Below are 23,904 nucleotides of genomic sequence, written 5' to 3'. Positions count from 1 at the left end.
CAAAAGAAGGCTCAAATATTTCGATTGTGCTTTATGCAGAAAAAACAATATTAGTAAGATTTTCACTTTCTAGTTTAAGTGATGACCATTTTGTTATACACCCCTTGATCTTTGCATCGCTTTGATATTCAGATTCCCGGTATCTAACGTTTACTGTATTTTTATATATTAACAGGAGAAAACCATAAATATCTCAATTAGACCTGCATTTTAGCTTGTAGAGTGTTTCACTGCCTGTGTAGTTTTAGCAGTGCTGTAGTGCTGAAAACAGTAGGAGAAAAATACGAGACATTAATTGGAGATCTACATACCAAGTAGTCCAGGGCAAACCCACGTACCTAAGATTTACCTACCTATCAAAAAGCGTATATGCAAAAAATATCGAAAGCCTGAACAAACCAAACCTAACCTATCGCTGATTCTCGACTTTATGAACACTGTTTAAGAAACTATCGCGCTAATAGCAAACAACACAGAACACCGAAATTCAGTTTGTAGATATCCAATTAACGTCTTCTAGGAAACTACAGTGTAAAACAATAAACATAACATCTGATAACAGGTTTAATAGGTTATTTAATATTATGCATCAACTACAGTGTTAGCTAGTCATTCATACAACTCGTGGGAGCAAGATGGTATTGGCAAAATGATTCTGATTTTTTACAATAACATTTTCTAATATTCGTCTTACAATTATGATAAAATTTCGGAAAAAAAAAAAAAAAAAAAAAAAACACCTATTCAGCCCCACAGGAATTCAAACTCACGTGCAAATGTAGCCTCAGAGCATAAATGCAACTTTGCACATTGCAAACGTTATATTGCATAAGGGAAGAGTTTGTCAGAACACATCACAGCCCTTGCATTCTTCAGTGATCACTGCGTGGTATGGATACAGTCGTGGTCTGAGCTTTGACACTCCTTATCACTAATTTTGCACTGAAATGAATTTTGGTCTGAGCTTTGACACTCATTGCCACTAATAGTGCTCTGAAATGAATTGTGGTCTGAGCTTTGACACTCTTTGCCACTAATATTGCTCTGAAATGAATTTTGATCTGAGCTTTGACACTTGTTATCACTAATATTGCTCTGAAATGAATTTTGATCTGAGCTTTGACACTCATTACCACTAATACTGCACTGAAATGAATTGTGGTCTGAGCTTTGACACTCGTTACCACTAATAGTGCTTTGAAATGACTTGCGGTCTGAGCTTTGACACTCATTACCACTAATACTGCACTGAAATGAATTGTGGTCTGAGCTTTGACACTCGTTACCACTAATAGTGCTTTGAAATGACTTGTGGTCTGAGCTTTGACACTCATTAGCACTAATATTGCACTGAAATGAATTTTGATCTGAGCTTTGACACTCATTACCACTAATACTACACTGAAATGAATTGTGGTCTGAGCTTTGACACTCATTACCAGTAATAGTGCTTTGAAATGAACTGTGGTCTGAGCTCTGACACTCATTACCACTAATATTGCTCTGAAATGAACTTTGATCTGAGCTTTGACACTCATTACCACTAATAGTGCTTTGAAATGACTTGCGGTCTGAGCTTTGACACTCGTTACCACTAATACTGCACTGAAATGAATTGTGGTCATAGCTTTGACACTCATTACCACTAATAGTGCTTTGAAATGACTTGCGGTCTGAGCTTTGACACTCGTTACCACTAACACTGCACTGAAATGAATTATCAATTTTGTGAGAACACATATGAAGCATTCTACTTGTGTTACTCTTGAAGCTCATCTCACATTTAGTACAAGGGAAGGGGGACTCTCCTGTGTGAATTATCATGTGATACTTCAGACATTTGGAGTTACTAAATTCCCTCTCACAAATACCACATTTTAAGGACTTTGGCACACTAGTGTGTAAATGTTCTTTCAATTGAGTCGACAGTCTGAAAGTTCTACCACAAACAGCACATTTGAAGGGCTTCTCCCCTGTGTGAACACGTAAATGTTCTTTCAAACTACTTGCTTGCCTGTAGCCTCTGCAACAGACGTTGCAACTGTATGGTTTCTCCTCCATGTGCATCAACAAGTGATACTGCAAGCGACTTTTACGCCAGAAGTTCTTAGAGCAAATGTCACATCTATAGGCATTTTTGTCATTATGTATGCTCATATGACGTGTAACAGCATCACTGGTTGTAAATTTCTTTCCACAAAGGTCACATTTAAATATTTTCTCCTCTGAATGAATGAGCATATGCAGTTTTAAATATCCTGAGCTTGTAAAAGCCTTCGTACAGATATTGCATTTAAAAGGTTTGTCACCTGTATGGATTAGCCCATGTTGTCTGAGATGATAGCGTTCAGTGAAACTTTTGTCACAAACTTCACATTTGTAAGGTCTAAGGCCTGTGTGGGTTAATTCGTGCTGTCGAAGATAGTTCAATCTGGCAAAACTCTTATCACAAAGTTTGCACTCGAAAGGCCTGTGGTCTGTGTGAGTTGATCCGTGTTGTTTAAGGTGATAAAGTCTTACAAAAGTCTTACCACAAATTTCGCATTTAAAAGGTTTATCCCCCGTATGATTTGATTCATGTTGTCGAAGTTGATGCGCTTCTCCAAAACTCTTCTCACAAATGTTACACTTGAAAGGTTTATCTATTACGTGAGTTGTCACATGTCGTCGCAGAAGATCTGGTCGTGTGAAACCTTTCTCACAAACGGTACATTTGAACGGTTTGTCACTTGCGTGAATTGACACATGTCGTTGAAGATGACCAAGTCTTGCAAAACTCTTGCCACAATTGTCGCATTTGAAAGGCTTCTGTCCCGTGTGAATCTGTCTATGTTGTTTCAAACGCTTCATTGTCATAAACCCTTTACCACAAAGTTCGCAATTAAAACTCTTCTGAAACGAAGGATCATCTCTGGATTCACCATTCACAAGAATATTGTTCGTATTTCTTTGTGTATGAATGAGCATGCAAGTGTGTTGTGTGGAATTTTCACTGATATCTGCCTCTTGGTTTCCCACATCTTCTCGGCAATGCAGCTGAATGGGCCTGTAAATTCACAGATCTGCAGTCATAAAACTGATAGCTACTATCAAGGCTCACAAAAGAGTGATGCAATCAATTAAGTAATATTACATTATTTATTTATTCTCTATATATTCTCGTAATAATCTGAAAGTCCAGATTATAGCCCATTGTCATTATATTGTCACTGTTACACATTCCGAAAGAATGTCCGCATCTTTTAAGCTCAATCGTATGTTTCTCTCTGTACCCAGTACTGAGAAAAAGTCAGGAGACCTTAGAACTTGAACACAGAGCGTACTGCCCGTGTCTCACATTCTGAGCCGAGAGTTCCCTAGTGCTTATAACCACGCCTCTAAGGTCTGAGCGGACTGTCACGGCAGCAGCAGCATGCAGCACGGCAGCATATTACATGTTCTGAAAACATTACCCTATGCCACTCCAGGGGTCTTTACTGTTTATAATACTGGATACTCCAATCGTGGTTACCACTATCGCTATTATCTCTGATGGCGATTTCCGAAAATGTATGTACACACTAGGCCACTCTTTGTTCAGTCTGGACAACTGCTGAATTGCCATAGAGCAGCATTTCTCAAAATACGTTCCGGTATTCCGTGAGCTCTATATGATTTTAAATTTTATTTCATAATTTTTTTTACTTGGTTATTTAACGACATTGTACCAACCACTAGATTATTTTGTATCAATGGGATTGGTGGTAGCGAAATGGTATTTGGCGAGATAACGCCAGGGATTCCCCATTGATTACCTGACATTTGCCTTATGGTTGGGAAAAACCTTGGAAAAAATCCAACCAGGTAATCATCCCAAGCTGGAATCGAACCCGCGCCCGAACGCATTTCTGGATCAATAGGCAAGCACCTTAGCCGACTGGGCTGCTCTTCTTTTACAGTAGAATAAAAGTCCGAATGAGCTTGATGAATTTGTCCCAGTAATTGGGCGCATACCTTCAATTGTGATACAATCAGGAGAAAAAAAAATGAACTGACTTTCTATGAGAAAGTTAGACTGTCATTGATTGTGTTCAGATGCAGACTTCTGGATATTCCACTGTATACCACAACTTAACATTTCCATTGTTTCAGACTTTCAAACAAGTTTCACCTTCAAGGTAAATTAGTACGACCTGAAGGGCATCTGCTTTGTTGAGTCTAGTATACTCAGCTAAACATTAATAGGCCCAATGAAACAGATGATCTTCAAGTTGTGCTAATTTGCCCCCGAAGATATTACCCATTTCATATGTTAAGTTCGAGCACACACTGAAATACATGTCTGCTAGTGAACTAAGAACTAAATTATTCAATCAGTGAAATAACTAAATTAAGTCCACAGAGCTCATAATAATGACTCAATCATAAACTACATAACTTTCCTTAGTCAAGCAATATTGCAATTCAAGAAATATCATATCTGCATGTAATATTATTGCCACGTTATTTCTTACGACACAATTTTATACACCACAAACCTATTACATTTAAACTGTCCTTAATTTCAAGAACAAGATGGTAACTCTTTGCAACTTAAATTTAGGTAAAAATAATTAAAACAGAAAAGCAAATACTGAATACAAAAATCCACCTGCTGTTACACTCACCTCTCAAAGTTATCATCCACTTCAGTCACATCCACTTTAAACTCAGCTTTCACTTTGTCCACAGCCCACGACTCATCCTAAAAAAAAAAAAAAAACAAAAAAAAAAAAACAAAAAAAAAAAAACTTAATACAGTAACATTACACGAAGTTTGAGGAAACAGATGTTTCAGAGCAATAGATTTCTTTGCAGTCACACTTTGGATACAACCACTTATCCTTACATATGATGTGCACAATGAATAACTGAGAATGCTTAAATGTAAGTCTGAGAATATTCGCATTCATAAACAATAGGCCTATGTGAAAGCAAAACGCAAAACGTTGTCAAGAACTAATTAAAACACAAACCTATCACAATTTTACATACCCACGAAAAATCAATATGCCTGCAACATGAATGATGTTATAATAATAATCAATAGAGTAAAAACCCACAGACGCCAAGGTCCACCACCCTACTGTTGTCTTCATCTCTACATGCCATTTATGAGATGAACGATCATGGAACCAATGCGGAGGTAATGTGTGGTTAACATGAAGATTCCCATAGCCATTATAGTTGGTTTTTAAATTGGATTACACTATTCAGTGTAGTTCTCCAAATTCATAATAATGTTGGATGGACACTGGTCCCATACATTTATCTAAAATTTCTGAGGAAATTCCTTCCCTCACGAGAATTTAAACGAAAACTCATTCCTTATTGCTATTCTAGAGAAAGATGCTTTAGACCACATGGCTATGCTGCAGGGCGTCATTAATATTGTTCCAATTTAACCTCACAGTTCAGGCCCTAATTTTGAAACTATATTAGTCGATGCAAGAAGACGACAGAAATACAGGTATGCATATTCCGGAAACAAGTCAAAGTAGGCCTATATATCTATATAAACAAAAACTGGAATGATTTTAGAAAATCCAAAAACTGTTCACACAAATGTTATTAACAAATTGTAGTAAACAATTAGCTCTGTACTGAGAAATTAAATTATTATTATTATTATTATTATTATTATTATTATTCCCCACTTGTTCTGCACAGATAGATGCCTCTTTGTTACCGTACTTTTCAGATGTAGGTATTTGATCAAAAAGTTTAGTTTTTCTTGAAATGTCACAAAATTCAGCACATGATACCTTATTAAAGTGTGTTTTAACAATGAGCTATAGGCCTTCACAGTTGCAACTTTTGTTCAATATTTTTCATTTCACCATAACGGGTTTACAGGAGAAAAAACACGTCCCACAGCAGAATTTACAATCAGATAATTCTTTAATTGGTTAATTTTAAGGAATTTTGTGAATTGTGATGGTTATCTAGCATCTGAGTAATATGAAGGTGATATTGCCAGCGAATTGAGTCCAGGTCTAGCGCCGAAAGTTACCCAGCATTTGCTCTTAATGGCTTGAAAGAAAGATTCGAGAAAAAACCTAAACAGGATTTGAACCCGGGTCCACTTGCTTCATAGTCAGACATGCTAACCATTTGTCCACAGCGGTACAATAAGATCGATAACTAGAAACCGTACTGTGCTACTAACACCTACACACATATGACAGTAAAATAGGAACATTATATTATAAACCAAGCAGTTCTTTGTGGTCTTACAAATGTCACTTCACAGTGTTCATATCTGTAATTGCACAGTAAACTACAAAACAAAACATTACATAGCACACTATATATTGTCAAAACACGATCGCAAGAAAGCAAGACATCTGAGTATCTCCAAAAAACTTTCGGGACAGCAGGACATTTTGCCAAACAATGGAACTGTCCTGAGGAAAAATGAATGAATGGACACTCTAACATAAATTATCTTAAAGAGTTTATTTTTCCTCTGCAGGATACCCAAAAATGCAGCACACTCGAAACTACTCACCTCAACTTCAAATTCAGACACTCGTAATGGCAGAGAGAATTCACTGTCTTCGTGTTTTATGTCCGATACGTGATCAATGTTTGGATCAGAGACTTCCACCTTGATGTGATCCACATTGACTTCCAAGAAATGTCCCACCTGTGCATCAAGTTACAAAAATGTAAATTACTTTTCTACATATTAGTCTCTTGAGGACAAAAAGAAATGTTCGTCACAGAATCACGAAAGCAGAACGCATACCGTAATGGATAAACTTACCATGGACAGTGGTTTTTCCTCTTCTTTTATACATTCATTCTGTAGAGCCAATGGGTCAGTCTCGGGTTCTGTTTTAATCACATCCATGATAACTGAAAAGGATGTAGTCAATTTGTATTACATGTAAGTCGGCAGCATCTTACAGAAAACTATTAATAAATTTAAAGATATGCCTAAATGTAGGTTATACAAACCTCTTATATTTCTTCACCACACTGCGTCCACTTTTTGTTTAAGTTGAAGCACAGAATAAATATTATTTATTCCGTGAATGAAGCATCCTTAGCGATCCTAATGCAGTGGCTCTTTCGGGTCAAGTCATGGCCCTCTGGATAATATCGCCACCAGTTCTCCACCAGGGGGCAGCGACCCTCTGGAAGCCAAAGAGGAGATAATGCTACGGGGGGGGGGGGGGACCCCTCAAACAAACTAATAATACTAAAATAATATTTTGCATTAAATCAAAATATAATTATATTCGGCAATATTTTCGTTTTAAAGTGATATCATTTACGAAACCCACAATCTGAAAGAACATTGTAGCGGCTGTTCCCATCTCCCACAGCCTGTAGAAAGGGCATTCCACACCTGGTAAAGAGCTTAGTTGCTCTACGCTGTTACCCTTTCCCTTTTCGAAATAACTTTTGTGTTAGCACCACATATTAACTAATATTATGACTCTAAAGTGACCATGGCTATTTCTATGATTAGGTCTACCAATTTACACAATTATAACTTCCTCCAGACATACATTCATCAGCAAAATACTAAGGATTTAATCTTAATCCATTTGTTTGGCTGTAATAAAAAAAAACCTCATATTATCATGTTCTACATACTATTACTCGAGGGTCACACTAAAATCATGTGAGGAAAAGAGGGCATCATCATCAAAATGGTGAGAGAAACTAGTACAGCAGACAGAGATGGAAAAGCAAGTGATGACCTGAATGTTCATTTATAAAGCATGTTCCAAGGAGTCTGAGTTTTAAAATGATATATATATATTGGGGGGGGGGGGGGGTTTGAGGTCTTAAAACATACAAAGAAGCAAAGCATCTCTTTTACAAATTAGGATATTGATTGAAATATTACTCTCATAACATTTTAAATTTGCTATTTTAGCACTTCCTTTCAATAAACTTAATAAAAGCAATTTGATAATTTTGTCTTCATGGGAACGATATTATTTTTCTGTTTTCCCTGTGTGAACTGCAGAAATAGCCACCTGCGTAGTACGGTAGACAGTCGTGTTTGGCTGCTAATCCAGAACTATACTTGAGTGTGGGTTCGATTTCAGTTTCTTCCAAGGAGAATGTCAGGTGGTAATAACCTATTAGAAATCCTCAGCCTCATCTCGCCAAGTTATGCTATAGTTTAATGTAACTTTACAACACATGCTAATGTAACTGTGATGAGATTTGTTGTTTAATTATTAATTTTATTAAAGAGTTTATTGTTTCGTTTTCTGTTATGTAAATATTTTCGTGAGACGTTATTTTTAATTAAGCAATAATCATGAGCTGTTTTTAAAAGTCTGTTACTATCCTTTGCATTTTGGCTGTATTAAGTTTGTTATTGATGTTCATTTTTAGTTTTCTCACGTGAAGAATGTCTGGGTAAATGGTATCCTCCTCCTGCTTCAGGATACACAGCAACAAGTCAGCTGATTCCAGGGCTAATGATGACTTAGTACACAAAATGTAGTCCTAGTTAATGTACTGGATATTAAGAAATTAAAGAGAAGTAGCCAAAGATTTATATACTGAGAACTGCTTTTATTGAAGTTCTAACGTCTAGAATCTCGTCTCCACTAATAAAACCACCACATTTATTATTAACTGCAAAAGTAGATGGACTTCCTTTGAACAGTCCTCCTCGCATCCAATAAAGCTATAAAGTAATTTTACCCCACTTTGGAAACTAATTACGCTCTTTATTGTATTAGACATGTCCACAAACAAATATTGACATAACATAAGCCCTACATGTACAACAAGACAAGCAAGGAACCATTATCGAAGCGATCGTGAAGGAATAGACATTTCATCCATGACACGAAGAGCCAAAGAGATCGTAACATAATTTGCATTCATGCCAACTACGACTGGCTATTTTGTAATGAAAAATATTCTGTTTATCAGAGCTGGGCTTTAGGGTATTTCATGTGTCCTGGATTTTGATATTTCTAATGTGTTGGAATTACTTAGAGGTTCCATCTGGACTTATCTATGTCGCCTGATGATGGAACCTGTAAGTAATTCTGAAATATTGACATGTCAAATTCCAGAAAACGGTGGAATAACTAAAAGCCTAATTCTGATCATAGTCACTGTGCAATACTAAAAACCTATGTAATATTCTGCTGAATTCGAAACACAGAATGACTTTCATTATTTTCTTATTATGGACTTGTACTTACTTATTTGCTTACAAATGGCTTTTAAGGAACCCGAAGGTTCATTGCCGCCCTCACATAAGCCCGCCATCAGTCCCTATCCTGTGCAAGATTAATCCAGTCTCTATCATCATATCCCACCTCCCTCAAATCCATTTTAATATTATCCTCCCATCTACGTCTCGGACTCCCCAAAGGTCTTTTTCCCTCTGGTCTCCCAACTAACACTCTATATGCATTTCTGGATTCGCCCATACGTGCTACATGCCCTGCCCATCAGAAACGTCTGGATTTAATGTTCCTAATTATGTCAGGTGAAGAATACAATGCGTGCAGTTCTGTGTTGTGTAACTTTCTCCATTCTCCTGTAACTTCGTCCCTCTTAGCCCCAAATATTTTTCTAAGCACCTTATTCTCAAACACCCTTAACCTATGTTCCTCTCTCAAAGTGAGAATCCAAGTTTCACAACCATACAGAACAACCGGTAATATAACTGTTTTGTAAATTCTAACTTTCAAATTTTTTGACAGCAGACTAGATGATAAAAGCTTCTCAACCGAATAATAACACGCATTTCCCATATTTATTCTGCGTTTAATTTCCTCCCGAATGCCATTTATATTTGTTACTGTTGCTCCAAGATATTTGAATTTTTCCACCCCTTCGAAGGATAAATGTCCAATTTTTATATTTCCATTTCGTACAATATTCTGGTCACGAGACATAATCATATACTTTGTCTTTTCGGGATTTACTTCCAAACCGATCGCTTTACTTGCCTCAAGTAAAATATCCGTGTTTCCCCTAATCGCTTGTGGATTTTCTCCTAACATATTCACGTCATCCGCATAGACAAGAAGCTGATGTAAACCGTTCAATTCCAAGTCCAATTATGGACTTGTACTTTCGAAAACTATTTTTTGTAATGCAAAAATATGAATTAATCGTAATCTATTGGCTTCATGACCTGTATGATTTTGAATATTTGTAGTACTCTATCGGTTTTTAACATAAACATATTGTGTTATTAACCAGAGTAAACAATATGCATGTGCTAATTGACTTGCTGTGATGGACCAATTCACATTCAATATTTCAATGGAGTAATAATAATAATAATAATAATATTTATTAATACTATACACTTGAGCTACATTAGGCATTGCAGCCCGAAAGAGCAGAAGCTCGTGCTCGGGCGGAGTTCAGATCAGTTATACAAAATATATCACAAAATTACAAGAGTTCATTGAGCACAATCACATTAATAAATGGTAAAATACATACAGCATGTAATAACAGGGTCTATATACAAATAGAAAATACAGAAGTACATGAATATTAGAGTAACAATTTTAACTCAATTAGCTTAAACAATTAAATAATTAATCTGATTTGTTTCTTAAATCTATGTGTGTTAAGTGTACTTAGCTCAGGGTAAGCTCTAATTAATGTATTATATATTTTGGGTCCAAAATTTCTGCTGTGTTTTAATCCAGCAGTTGTGTGGCATTTGGGAGTATTTAGAAAGAAACTGTAGTTTTGTCTCGTCTGGTATTCATGAGGATCATATTTAAATTTATTGTGGTTTTTATGGAAGTAAATCAGCAATTTTTGTTTATAAATTTGTTCTAGATTTGATACGCCAAATTCCTGAAAAATTAATTTTGTTGGGTAATCAAAAGGTTTATATAGACAAATTTTGATAATTCTTTTTTGGAGCAGATTTAAAGGACGGAGAGTCGATTTTGCCATTCCTCCCCAACCTAAAATACCATACTGAATTATTGATTGAAACAGAGCTAAGTACACAGTACGCAGAACATAAACAGGTAAATAAGAGCGTAGAATGGAAAATTTGTGGATTGTTTTACGCAATCTGTTACACAGAAAGGAGATATGCTTGTCCCATTTTAAATGTTGGTCAATAATAATGCCTAAATATTTAACTTGTGAGGATATACTCAAAGCGTTACATGAGCAAGTAGGTAGGTTACAATCATGTATAGTTATACTTATATTATTATTTATTTCTAGTTGCTCAAGGCCATGTGATGTTAATGAAAATGGTATTAATTTTGTTTTAGAAACGTTCAAAGAAAGCAAGTGAGCATCCAGCCATTCTTTAATAATATTAATACCACTGTTAGAATTTTGATAAGTTTCATTCCAACTCGAACCGCTAAATATAACCACAGTATCATCAGCATAAGAATACAGAGTACCAGAATATTTCTCAATGTCAATTTTAAGTAAATCGTTGATATATATTAAAAACAAAACAGGACCTAAAATCGTCCCCTGAGGTACACCTATATCAATGTTACGTGATTTACTAAGGTGATCATTTATTTTAGTTGCTTGAGTTCTGTTACTTAAGTAAGATTTAAATAATTTTAAAGCAATTCCATTAATTCCTAATCTATCCATTTTATTCAAAAGTATACTGTGATTGACCGTATCGAAAGCTTTTTGTAAGTCTAGAAAAATTCCTAGACATTTATTTCCTACATCTAATTCTTGAATTATTTTTGAGGTAACTGCCATAATAGCATCATCAGTGCACAAATTTTTTCTGAAACCAAATTGATTATCATTGAGTAGTTTATTTTTTTCTAAAAATGTTATTAACCGTGTTTTTATACATTTTTCAAATACCTTAGAGAGACTGGGTAATAGTGAAATGGGTCTGTAATTATTAAGATTACTTTTGTCACCAGACTTGTGAATTGGTAGTACATATGTATTGATGTGTTCACTGATATTAGCTTTTTCTTTGGATGATTTATGGATTTTGCAGGCACGTGAACATAGCTACTATGATTGATTCTCCTGCCAAGTGCAAGTTGCAGTGTGTAATTTGGTTCCTTCAAGCAGAATGAGCATTCTGTGGCTAATGTTGGGGCTGTTAACAGTGAGGTAGTAGCATAGGAACAACTATACAATGCGAAGTGACGCAACCATGCTGATATCCATAGGTTTTAGAAGGCACGGTCGCATGCTGATGATATCGTCGGCTGCACAGATGTCTTTACATTGCTGTTTAGACGCAGTTCTGACTTTGTGGCCTCCATCGTCTGGGATGAGTATGAGAATGTGCAGAGTTGCCTTGGTGCTAGCACTCAATTTCCAAGTTACCTTCCCCTCACACCTAGTGAGGTAAAACACGTAGTACTACGTCAAGAGAGGAGTACGAGCAGAACAAGACGAATACAAAGAGCAAGGAAAACAATGGAAACACGAGATAAAAAAGAGAATACAAAGACAAGAAGGGGAATACAAGGACAACAAAGAAAAGACAACGAGAACAGAGGAAAAGAAGGAAAACAAGGGGATAAAAGAAGAACACAAGGAGAATAAACGGAAGACAAAGAGAATAAGGGGAATGCGTGGAGAATAAGAGGAATACAAACCAGGGGAAGACGAGAGAATAAGTGGAAACAAAGCGAAAGAAGGTAAGGAAACGGGGAAGACGAGGAAAACAAGAACACAAGGACAATAAGGGGAGAACATGAATAATACAGGGACATGGGGAAGAACAGAACAAGGTGAAGACAAGGCTAATAAAAGGAGAATAAAGAAAACAAGGGGAATGCAAGGACGACGGGAAGACAAGGAAAACAAGCGGGAGGAGGTTGCATTATTATACGAGTTAATTTCTAGGTTCCCCTCCCTCTTGAGGACAAAGACGTAGTTCTATGTAAAAACAGCAATAAAATACAACACAATAAAGGAAAGACGTATTGACGGACTGTCACTTTTTAATAGGTTATTTAATATTTATGCATCAACTACAATCTTAGCTAGTCATTCATAAAACTCGTGGCATCAAGATGGTATTGGCAGAATGAGTTTGATTTTTTATAATAAAATTTTCTAATATTCGTCTTACAATGATGATAAAACTTCGGAAAAGAAAAAACACCTATTCAGCCCCACAGGAATTCAAACTCACATGCTAATATAGCTCTGAGCAGAAATGCAACTTTGCACATTGCAAACGTTATATTGCATAAGGGAAGAGTTTATCAGAACACATCACAGCCATTGCATTCTTCAGTGATCACTGAGTGGTATGAATACAGTCGTGGTCTGAGCTTTGTCACTCCTTACCACCAATATTGCACTGAAATGAATTGTGGTCTAAGCTTTGACACTTGTTACCACTAATATTGCACTCAGATGAATTTTGGTCTGAGCTTTGATACTCACTACCACTAAAATTGCTCTGAAATGAATTGTGGTCTGAGCTTTGACACTCGTTACCACTAACATTGCTCTGAAATTAATTATGGTCTGAGCTTTGACACTCATCTCTAATACTGCACTGAAATGAATTACCAATTTTGTGAGAACTCATATGAAGCATTCTACTTCTGTTACTCTTGAAGCTCATCTCACATTTAGTACAAGGGAAGGGGGTCTCTCCTGTGTGAATTATCATGTGATACTTTAGACATTTGGAGTTACTAAATTCCCTGTCACAGATACCACATTTTAAGGACTCACTAGTGCGTAAATGTTCTTTCAATTGAGTCGACAGTCTGAAAGTCTTATCACAAACAATACATTTGAAGGGCTTCTCCCCTGTGTGAACACGTAAATGTTCTTTCAAACTACTTGCTTGCCTGTAGCCTCTGCAACAGACGTTGCAATTGTACGGTTTCTCCTCCATGTGCTTCAACAAGTGATACTGCAAGCGACTTTTACGCCAGAAGTTCTTAGAGCAAATGTCACATTTATAGGCATTTTTGTCATTATGTATGTTCATATGACGTGCAGCATCATTACTGGTTGTAAATTTCTTTCCACAAAGGTCACACTTAAATAGTTTCTCCTCTGAATGAATGACCATATGAAGTTTTAAATTTGCTGAGCTTCTGAAAGCCTTCGTACAGATATTGCATTTGAAAGCTTTATCGCCTGTATGAATTAGCCCATGTTGTTTGAGATGACAGCATTCAGTGAAACTCTTGTCACAAACTTCGCATTTATAAGGTCTAAGGCCAGCGTGGGTTGATTCGTGAGTTGTCACATGCCGTCGCAGAAGATCTGGTCGTGTGAAACCTTTCTCACAAACGGTACATTTGAATGGTTTGTCACTTGCATGAATTGACACATGTCGTTGAAGATGACCAAGTCTTGCAAAACTCTTGCCGCAAGTGTCGCATTTGAAAGGCTTCTGTCCCGTGTGAATCTGTCTATGTTGTTTCAAACGCTTCATTGTCATAAAGCCTTTACCACAAATTTCGCAATTAAAACTCTTCTGGAATGAAGGATCATCTCTGGATTCACCATTCACAAGATTGTTCGTACTTCTTTGTGCATGAATGACTGTGCTAGTGTTTTGTGTGGAATTTTCACTGATATCTACCTCTTGGCTTCCCACTTCTTCTTGACAATGCAGCTGAATGGGCCTGTAAATTAACAGACCTGCAGTCATAAAACTGATAGCTACTATCAAGGCTCACATAACGAGTGATGAAATCAATTAAGTAATATTACATGATTTATTTATTCTCTATAAATTCTCGTAATATTCGGAAAATCCAGATTTTAACCCATTGTCAATTTATTGTCACTGTTACACATTCCAAAAGAATGTCCACATCTTTTAAGCTCAATCGCATGTTTCTATCTGTACCCAGTCCTGAGAAAAAAAATCAGACCTTAGAAGTTGAACACACAGCATATAATAAACTGCAACTCATTTCTTAGAATTTATCTCTGAGAAGCGAATGTATCTACTATGTGGCTCCTTGCTGTGTGTTGCTGCATACAGACTTGTTATATAAGGTGTTAAAATAAAAGGTATATTTTTAGAGACAGTATTCATCAAAACAATAAAAAAATTGATACTAAGATTAATATCTCTGAAAAAATAAGTACTGTGAAACTGGTATTATAACAGCAGCACATCTTGTAATGTAAGCTATTTAGTAGTTTCTTATTGGGTATGTCATATCTGCCTTCTTACTCGTTTGTTAACTGCATTGCACTAGATGCATTTCCGTATGGGTCAAGATCAAAATAAAGGAAATCATGACAATATAATAACTGAAAGGCCTTCAATTGCCGTAATATTCAAAGCAGGAATGAAATAGATGACACGAAATTTTTTTTTCTTCCAAAACTAACACAGATAAAGCTCAGAGCATTTATTTCCAGGTTGAGTTCAAAACACTACAAAAAAATAATGCACTTACTCTAGTGGTAAATAACAACACTATTCAATGATCAATTCAGAAACGCAGACAAGTGATCAATAGTAAACGGTGTCCCAACAAGAATGCTGGATTTAATAATGAGAATAAATGCAACAAAAACGATAACAAACCAGGTAGCAATGCTGCCAACCCAACAAAAACAAGACATTGTCGGGACATTGTGCCATTGTCTAGTTGATATGGCAGGGCTCTGATCTATTCTGTTACCTGCTTTCTTGCATTTATTGACATTATTAAATACGACGTTCTTGTTGGGACATCCTTTATAACAAAAGTCCGAACATGCTAGATGAATTTCTCCAGTAATTGAGCGCATTCGACTGTGATTCAATCAGGAGAAAAATTTAACTAAATTTCTATGAAAAAGTTAAGACTGTCATGTTTATTGTGTTCAGATGCAGACTTCTGTATATTCCACTGTATACCACAACTTAACATCTCCATTGTTTCATTCATTCATTCATTCATTTATTTTATTCCATAGATCTTACATGAGCAATGAAGCTTTAAGATGTGGAACATGTCAACATTTTACAATATTACAATTACAATTTTTACAAATTTTTATAGTTTTACAATTTAGTAATTTTCTACAATTTTTACAATGTTGTACAATTTTTTTACATTTTGGCGAGATGTAGTGAGATGAAATGAGGTCCGAGGATTCGCCAAAATATTACCCGGCATTTGCCTTTTCGGTGGGGGAAACCTCGGAAAAACCCAACCAGGTAATCAAATCAAAGGGGGTAATCAAATCAAAGGGGTTGATGCCAAGGACTCGCCAGCTTCAGGGTAAATTATTACGACCTGAAGGGCACCTACTTTGTTGAGTCCAGTATATCCAGCTAAACATTAATAGGCCAAACGAAACAGATGATCTTCAAGTCGTGCTAAATTGCCCCGAAGATATAACCTGTTACAGATGTTAAGTTCTACACACAACCATCTGTTCTGTAAAGAATTTTAGATAAGGGCGCAAATAGCCATAGATGCTGACGCGCCCTTTTTTTAAACCCCACTAACTAACACACAACCAAATGCAAGTCTGCTAGTGAACTGGATTCATACGACAAATATTCAATCAGTGAAATAACCAAATTAAGTCCACAGAGCTCATAATAACGATTCAATCATAAGCTAAGTTACTTTACCTGCTCAACAATTCAAGAAAGCTCATATCTGCATGTAATATTATTGCCACGTTATTTCTCACGACACAACTTTTTACACCACTTGACATTTATAAAATGTAAACTGTCCTTAATTTAAAGAATAAGATGGTAACACTTTGCAACTTAAATTTAGGTAAAATTAATTAAAACAGAAAAGCAAATACTGAATACAAAAATCCACCTGCTGCTACACTCACCTCTCAAAGTTATCATCCACTTCAGTCACATCTACTTTAAACTCAGCTTTCACTTTGTCGATGGCCCACGACTCCTCCTACAGAAAAACAAAAAAACCTTATGCAGTAACATTACACGAAGTTCGAGGAAACAGATGTTTCAGAGCAATAGATTTCTTTGCAGTCACACTTTGGATACAATCACTTCTCCTCACTTATAATGTGCAGAATTAATAACTGACAGTGCTTAAATGTAGGTATGAGAATATTCGCATTCATAAACAATAGATCTATGTGAAAGCAAAACGCAAAAAAGTTGTTAAGAACTAATTAAAACAAAAACCTATCACAATTTTACATACCCACGAAAAATCAATATACCTGCAACACATGAATGATGTTATAATAATAATCAATAGAGTAAAACCCTACAGACGCCAAGATCGAACACCCTACTGTTGTCTTCATCTCTACATGCCTTTTATGAGGTGACCGATCATCAAACCATTGTGGAGGTAATGTGTGATTAGCATGAAGATTCCCACAGCCATTATAGCTGGTTTTTAAATTGGATATCACTATTCAGTGTAGTTCTCTAAATTCATAATAATGTTGGGTGGAAATTGGTCCCATACATTTATCTAAAATTTCTGAGAAAATTCTTTCCCTCACGAGAATTTAAACGAAAACTCATTCCATATTGCTATTCTAGAGAAAGATGCTTTAGACCATATGTCTATGCTGCAAGGTGTCATTAATATTGTTCCAATTTATTTCACAGATCAATTTTGAAACGATTTTAGTCGATGTAAGAAGAAGACAGAAATATAGGTATGCATATTCTGGAAACAAGTCAAAGTGTATATCTATATAAACAAAAACTGGAATGATTTCAGCAATATCCAAAAACTGTTCACAAAAATGTTATCAACAAAGTGTAGTAAACATTTAGCTCTGTACTGAGAAATCAAATTGTTGTTGTTATTATTATTATTATTATTATTATTATTATTATTTCCACTTGTTCTGCACAGGTAGATGCCTCTTTGTTACCGTTCTTTTCAGATTTAGGTATTTGATAAAAAAGTTTAGTTTTTCTTGAAATGTTGTCACAAAATTCAGCATATGATACCTTATTAAAGTGTGGTTTAACAATGACCTATAGACATTCACAGTTCCAAGTTTTATTCCATATTTTTCATTTCACCATAAAGGGTTTAGATAAGAAAAATCACGTTCCACAGGAGAAAATACAATCAGATAATTCTTTAGTTGGTTTCTTTTAAGGAAGTTTAAATATAATTCCATCTTCCAAAATTTAGTATTCATGAAATTGCTATCAATAAACAAGCATCCCCAATCGATAATTTTATTATACACTAATGGTCAATGCTTCAGTCTTTTTTTCTTGCTCCGTAATTTTTAATGTTTATTTTGAGAGTTGAAGTTCATGCCCTAATAATTATTATTATAATTTTAATAGTTGTATCATACATAATAATTGCAATAGTTTTTAATAAATACATTAATCGATTCTTATTGGAAGGTCAAATAATTGAATTAGCATGAACAATTGCTTTGATGGTTATCTATTATTTGAGTAATATGAAGGTGATAATGCCAGCAAAATGCGTCCAGGTCTAGCACCGAAAGTTACCCAGCATTTGCTCTTAATGGGTTGAAAGACAGACTCCAGAAGAAACTAAAACCAGTGCTTGCACCCGGGCCCACTCGCTTCATGGAAAGACATGCTAACCAATAGTTCACAGCGGTACAATCAGATCGACAACTAAAAAACGTACTGTGCTACTAACCTCTATGAACATAGAGGAGATTATATTATAAAATAGAAAGATTCCGAACAGTTCTTTGTGGTCGTACAAATGTCACTTCACAGTGTTCATATCTATAATTGCAAGTAAACTACAACCAAAACGTTACATAGCATACAATACATTGTCAAAACACGATCGCAAGAACACAGGACATTTGAGTATTCCCAAAAAACGTTCAGGAGAGCAGGACATTTTGCCAAACAATGGAAATGTCCTGGGGAAAAATGAATGAATGGACATTCTAACGTAAATTATCTTAAAGAGTTTATTTTCCTCTTCAAAATACCCAGAAATGCAACACACTCGAAACTACTCACCTCAACTTCAAATTCAGACACTTCTAATGGCAGAGGGAATTCATTGTTTTCGTGTTTTATGTCCGATACGTGATCAATGTTTGGATCAGAGACTTCCACCTTAATGTGATCCACACTCACTTCCAAGGGATGTCTCACCTGCGTATCAAGTTACAAAAATATAAATTACTTTTCTATATATTAGTCTCTTGAGAACAAACAAAATGTTCGTCCCAGAATCATGAAAGCATAATAGGCCTACATACCGTAATGCACAAACTTACCAATGACAGTGGTTTTTTCTCTTCTTTTATACATTCATTCTGCAGAGCCAAAGGATCAGTCTCGGGTTCTGTCTTAATCACATCCATGACAACTGAAAAGGATGTACCTAGTCAATTTCTATTACATGTAAGCATGTAGCACTCAAGACATACATAACATACAGAAACCTGCTATGGCAATTGGATAGTCTACTTAATCGTCATTAGAGTTGACTTATAAGCAGGGATGATTAATTAGTCACTTAGTGATTAGCCTACTTCTTTGTACATGAATTCATAAACTTCTTCCTGATAAGCAAACCTGTCTTCTTTCTTCTCATCATGTGACTATATGGAAATACAAGCATTCCGTCAGTGTGTATTGGTATGTGTAGAACTGTCTAAAACTGAACAGGAGAATGGTGAACAAGATAAAAGAAAAACTTCTAAAATAGGGAGAAAATAATAAGCTGCAGAAATGGTAAAATTTCAAATGTGTATGGATTTATTACCGTCAGATTTACTTATCGATAATCAAACATTTAAACAATTAGATTATTACATAAAATGGTACATAATGACCGACAAACGTTTTCGCCATGAATATGGCATCCTCAGGTCTCATCGAAGCAATGACACAAAATGAACACTTATAATTTCTGGTTTAAATACAATCGTTAAAAATGTTTGAAAAAGTTAATATGATGGGCAGTGTAAGCATATGCAATTAAGAACATATGTGTAACATAAAATTTAAAACCATACAAAGTATAGAAAAAACAAACTATGTGCTGATGGTTAAATGTACGATATAAAATAATTTGACAATCTTCAATTGCAGGTGGTCATAAATAAAAAAATAGTAGAACATGCTATGGTATATAGCTTGCTCGTGCTGCTGTTTGAGCGGTGTATGAAACCAAAGTCAAATTTGGTTGAGGAGAAGCTGACCTAACCGCAATGTTGTAGCAACACAATTGAGCTTTACAGAAATACGTTAGCATTGATTATTGATAAGTAATTCTGACGGTAATAAATCCATACATTTTTGAAATTTTATTATTATACTTATCGGACCCAACATGCCTTTGAAATTGCAGAAATTTTACAAAACCGTCCATTTTTCGTAGGATTTAGTGTGCTGGAAAACCTATAAATCTCAGCGAGTGTACTTAATAATTACAGAGTTTTAAGAACAAGTTTTGGAAATCATGGAGCATCTTCTGCAGATCTCTGGAGAAAGAACTAAGGAAGAGACTACTGAAGTGTTTTGTGTGGAGTGTAACATTATATGGAACAGAAACATGGATATGACGATGAAGTGAACAGAAGCAACCAGAAGGATTTAAAATGTGGATATGGAGAAGCATGTAGAGTGTGAAATGGACAGACAGAATAAAAAATTAAGCTGTGTTGGAAAGAATAAGTGAAGAAAGAATGATGCTGAAACTGATCAGGAAGAGGTAAAGGAATTGGCTGGGTTACTGGCTGAGAAGAAACTGCCTACTGAAGGATGCACTGGAAGGAATGGTGAACGGGAGAAAAGTTCGAGGCAGAAGATATCAGATGATATACGACATTAATATTATATGTATCATATGCACAAACTAAGAGGAAGGCAGGAAATAGGAAAAATTGGAGAATGCTGGGTTTGCAGTGAAAGACCTGCCCCTGGACAGAACACTATGAATGAATGAAATCATAATGTGAACTACCCAGGGTAATGACTTCATTATGTTGTTATTGTTGTTGTTGTTATTAACCAATAATGAGTTTTGGGCAATAAAGCATTAACTCTCTTGTTTTCAAATATAGGAAGGTTATGTAGCAAATTGTATAACCATTCTGATGTAGGCACCATATGTTTATGTTATGGCAGTTGTATCACCTTGTTTATTTATTTAATCCACTCAACAATGTAATTACAGAGTAGATAAAATGAAAATAACAGTAGTAAGACATGTAATAATGGTATTTAAATTTAAACAGTTACAATCCAATACTACTCAACAAAAGATATCAAGCAAATATTACATGTAAATCTCGGCTAACAAAAACGAAAGTATTTACAGTATGAAGAAAACATGAAATGCAAATAACTAGTCACAGATTAGTAACAATAATACAACAACTGATGAGGGACTAGACCTACGTTGTCAGAATTAGGAGCGAGTTCGTAATGATAATTGATATGAAATAATTTAAGAAGGAAGACCAAATATACAATGTGCAAACCAGTTTAAAGACCTATTTATTAGTAAAATACTTATGGAGTGTTTTGAATGCTACCGGTATTTATTTCTCTCAAGAGTGTGGCTCTATCCTGAAATATGTCAATATTGCTCAGCTTATTATAGAAGGAACAGATTCTAAGAAGTGCAGAGTACTTATAATAACATGTCCTAGCATAGTTTATATTAAATGTTTTACTGGTCCTACAGTTCTCTCTGGGTACATGTATTGCTATCATGGACAGTAGATGACTATTTACAGAACTTGCTAATAAATTATTGAGGCATTTTATATCAATATTATTTCTTCTGCGTTGCAAACTTTCAAAATTAAAGAGAGGCAAAAGAGATGAGTACGAGATACTACTTTCATTATTCCAGGAGGGATAGTAACCAAATGATTTAAGAAACAAAAATCTGATGAATCTTTTTTGAACACTCTCAATTTTGTTAATATATTTAATTTGATAGGGGTTCCATATAGTACTGCAATATTCAAGTTTTGATCTAACTAGTGAAAAAAATAGAATTTTTAAACTATCTTGAGAGGAGAATTTTGTGGTATGTCTATAGATAAATCCTAGAAGTTTAAGCGACTGAGACACAAGTTCAAGTATATGGCTGGAAAAATCCATATTATAAGTGAATAGGCCCTACAATGCCTAAATCTTTTACCTTGTCAGTCATTTCCAGGAATTCCCCACCCATTGAGTATCTGTAAGTAGAATAAGTTTTTTTCCTAGTATATATCATATAATGACATTTATTTAAGTTGAAATACAGTTTATTCTTCAGTGACCACTCGTATAACTCATTTAGATCTCTCTGAAGCAAGTGACAGTCATTAGCTGTAGGACAAGATTTAATAATTTTGACATCATCAGCTTACATTAATATCGAGTTCGGTAGGTCATTTATAAATAATAAAAATAAAAGTGGACCCAGATTTGATCCTTGAGGGACCCCCGATGTCGCTGTAAATTCTTCAGATCGACATTTGTTGAAGACTACGAACTGTTTGCGGTTTAATAGGTAACTTCTAAATAGATTTATAAGAGAATTACTAATCCCGTATTTGGCAAGCTTCTTTAACAATATATAGTGATCAACAGTATCAAATGCTTTTTTGAAGTCTGTGTAGATTACATTAACTGGATTACCCATGTCCATATTTTCAGTGACATAATCACAAAACCATACTAAATTGGATGAAGTTGATCTACCAGTAACGAAACCATGTTGTCGTCAATAATGTTTTTGACTGAGAAATAAATGTATTTATATATTATAATAGATTCAAATAGTTTTGAAAAGATGTCTCCGCCCTTATGAATTGGACAAACTTTGGCTATTTTCCATCTATCAGGAAAAATCCCAGTCTTGAGAGATAAATTATAAATATGCAATAGGGGTTTGATGAGACTTTCTTTACACCCCTTTACAATATATGGGGGGGATTTCGTCTGGCCCTACTGATTTCTTCGATCTAAGTTTCTTAATTGCACTAATAATATCTTCTTCGCTAATAACATTAATGTTAATACAATCAAAATATTCACAAGACTCGTGTTCAATGGTAACTTCAGAAGCAATACTACTAGGTATGTACACACTTTGGAAGTAGTTCTTAAACATATTTACAATTTTTTCAGGTGTTTCAAAATTGCAATCTAAGTATCTCATATTACATGGCAAGCTGTTGATAGTATCTTGCAGAAAACTATTAATAAATTAAAAGATAGGCATAAATGTAGATTATACAAACCTCTTACATTTCTTACCTTCGTCTTCACCACACTGCGTCCACTTTTTGTTTAAGTTGAAGCACAGAATAAATATTATTTATTTCGTGATTGAAGCATCCTTAGAGATCCCAATGCAGTGGCTCTTCTCGGAAAAGTCATGGCCCTCTGGATAATACCGCCAGCAGTTCTCCACCAGGGGGCAACGTCCCTCTGGTGGCCAAAGAGATGAAAATGATTGGGGGGGGGGGGAGCGGAGAACAAAATAATACTACTATTAATAATATATTGCGTTAAATCAAAATATAATTAAAGAGCTTAGATGCTCTACGAAGTTTCCCCTCCCCCTTTTTGAAATAACTTTTGTATTAGAACTACATATTAATTAATATTATGACTCTAAAATGGCCATGATCTTCACTAATTAATATTGTTTAATTATTTGTGTGATTAGGCCTACCAATTTACATAATATATTATAAGTTCCTCCAGACATACATTCATCAGCAAAATACTAATGACTTAATCCTATTCCATTTGTATGGCTATAATAATAAAAAAAAAAAAACAAACCTCATATCATGTTCAACATACTATACCCGAGGGACATACTAAAATAATGTTAGGAAAAGAGGGGCATCATCATCAAAATGGTGAGAAAAACTAGTAGAGCAGACGGAGATGGAAAAGCAAGTGATGACCTGAATGTTCATTTATGAAGCATGTTCCAAGGAGTCTGTCTTTCAAAATGACATTTATATATCGTCGCTGCGAAGTCA

At 35.2% G+C, this 23,904-nt stretch overlaps 1 protein-coding gene across 13 annotated transcripts; it reads right to left on the bottom strand.

The window, feature by feature from the left end:
• Nucleotides 1-556: 556 nt before the first annotated feature.
• On the bottom strand, nucleotides 557-23,354 carry LOC138715020 (zinc finger protein 235-like). 13 transcript variants are annotated; one of them, XM_069847429.1, is made up of 9 exons: nucleotides 23,149-23,354; nucleotides 19,174-19,265; nucleotides 18,911-19,048; nucleotides 16,780-16,856; nucleotides 6,982-7,160; nucleotides 6,788-6,879; nucleotides 6,530-6,667; nucleotides 4,647-4,723; nucleotides 557-3,046 (listed from the first exon to the last, which is right to left on the bottom strand). In XM_069847429.1, exons 6-9 carry the CDS (start codon nucleotides 6,872-6,874, stop codon nucleotides 880-882), a joined length of 2,469 nt encoding a protein of 822 aa, XP_069703530.1. In that variant the 5' UTR covers nucleotides 6,875-6,879; nucleotides 6,982-7,160; nucleotides 16,780-16,856; nucleotides 18,911-19,048; nucleotides 19,174-19,265; nucleotides 23,149-23,354; the 3' UTR covers nucleotides 557-879. The 13 variants fall into 13 exon arrangements, with proteins under 13 accessions (XP_069703530.1, XP_069703521.1, XP_069703548.1 ...); XM_069847420.1 differs by having other exon boundaries at nucleotides 23,165-23,354; XM_069847447.1 differs by lacking the exon at nucleotides 18,911-19,048.
• Nucleotides 23,355-23,904: the final 550 nt, after the last annotated feature.

This window comes from Periplaneta americana, chromosome 2 (assembly GCF_040183065.1).
Source record: "Periplaneta americana isolate PAMFEO1 chromosome 2, P.americana_PAMFEO1_priV1, whole genome shotgun sequence".
Lineage (NCBI taxonomy): Eukaryota > Metazoa > Arthropoda > Insecta > Blattodea > Blattidae > Periplaneta > Periplaneta americana.
The sequence above is the reverse complement of the archived record's forward strand: the minus strand, read 5'-3'. Positions and strand labels throughout refer to the sequence as shown.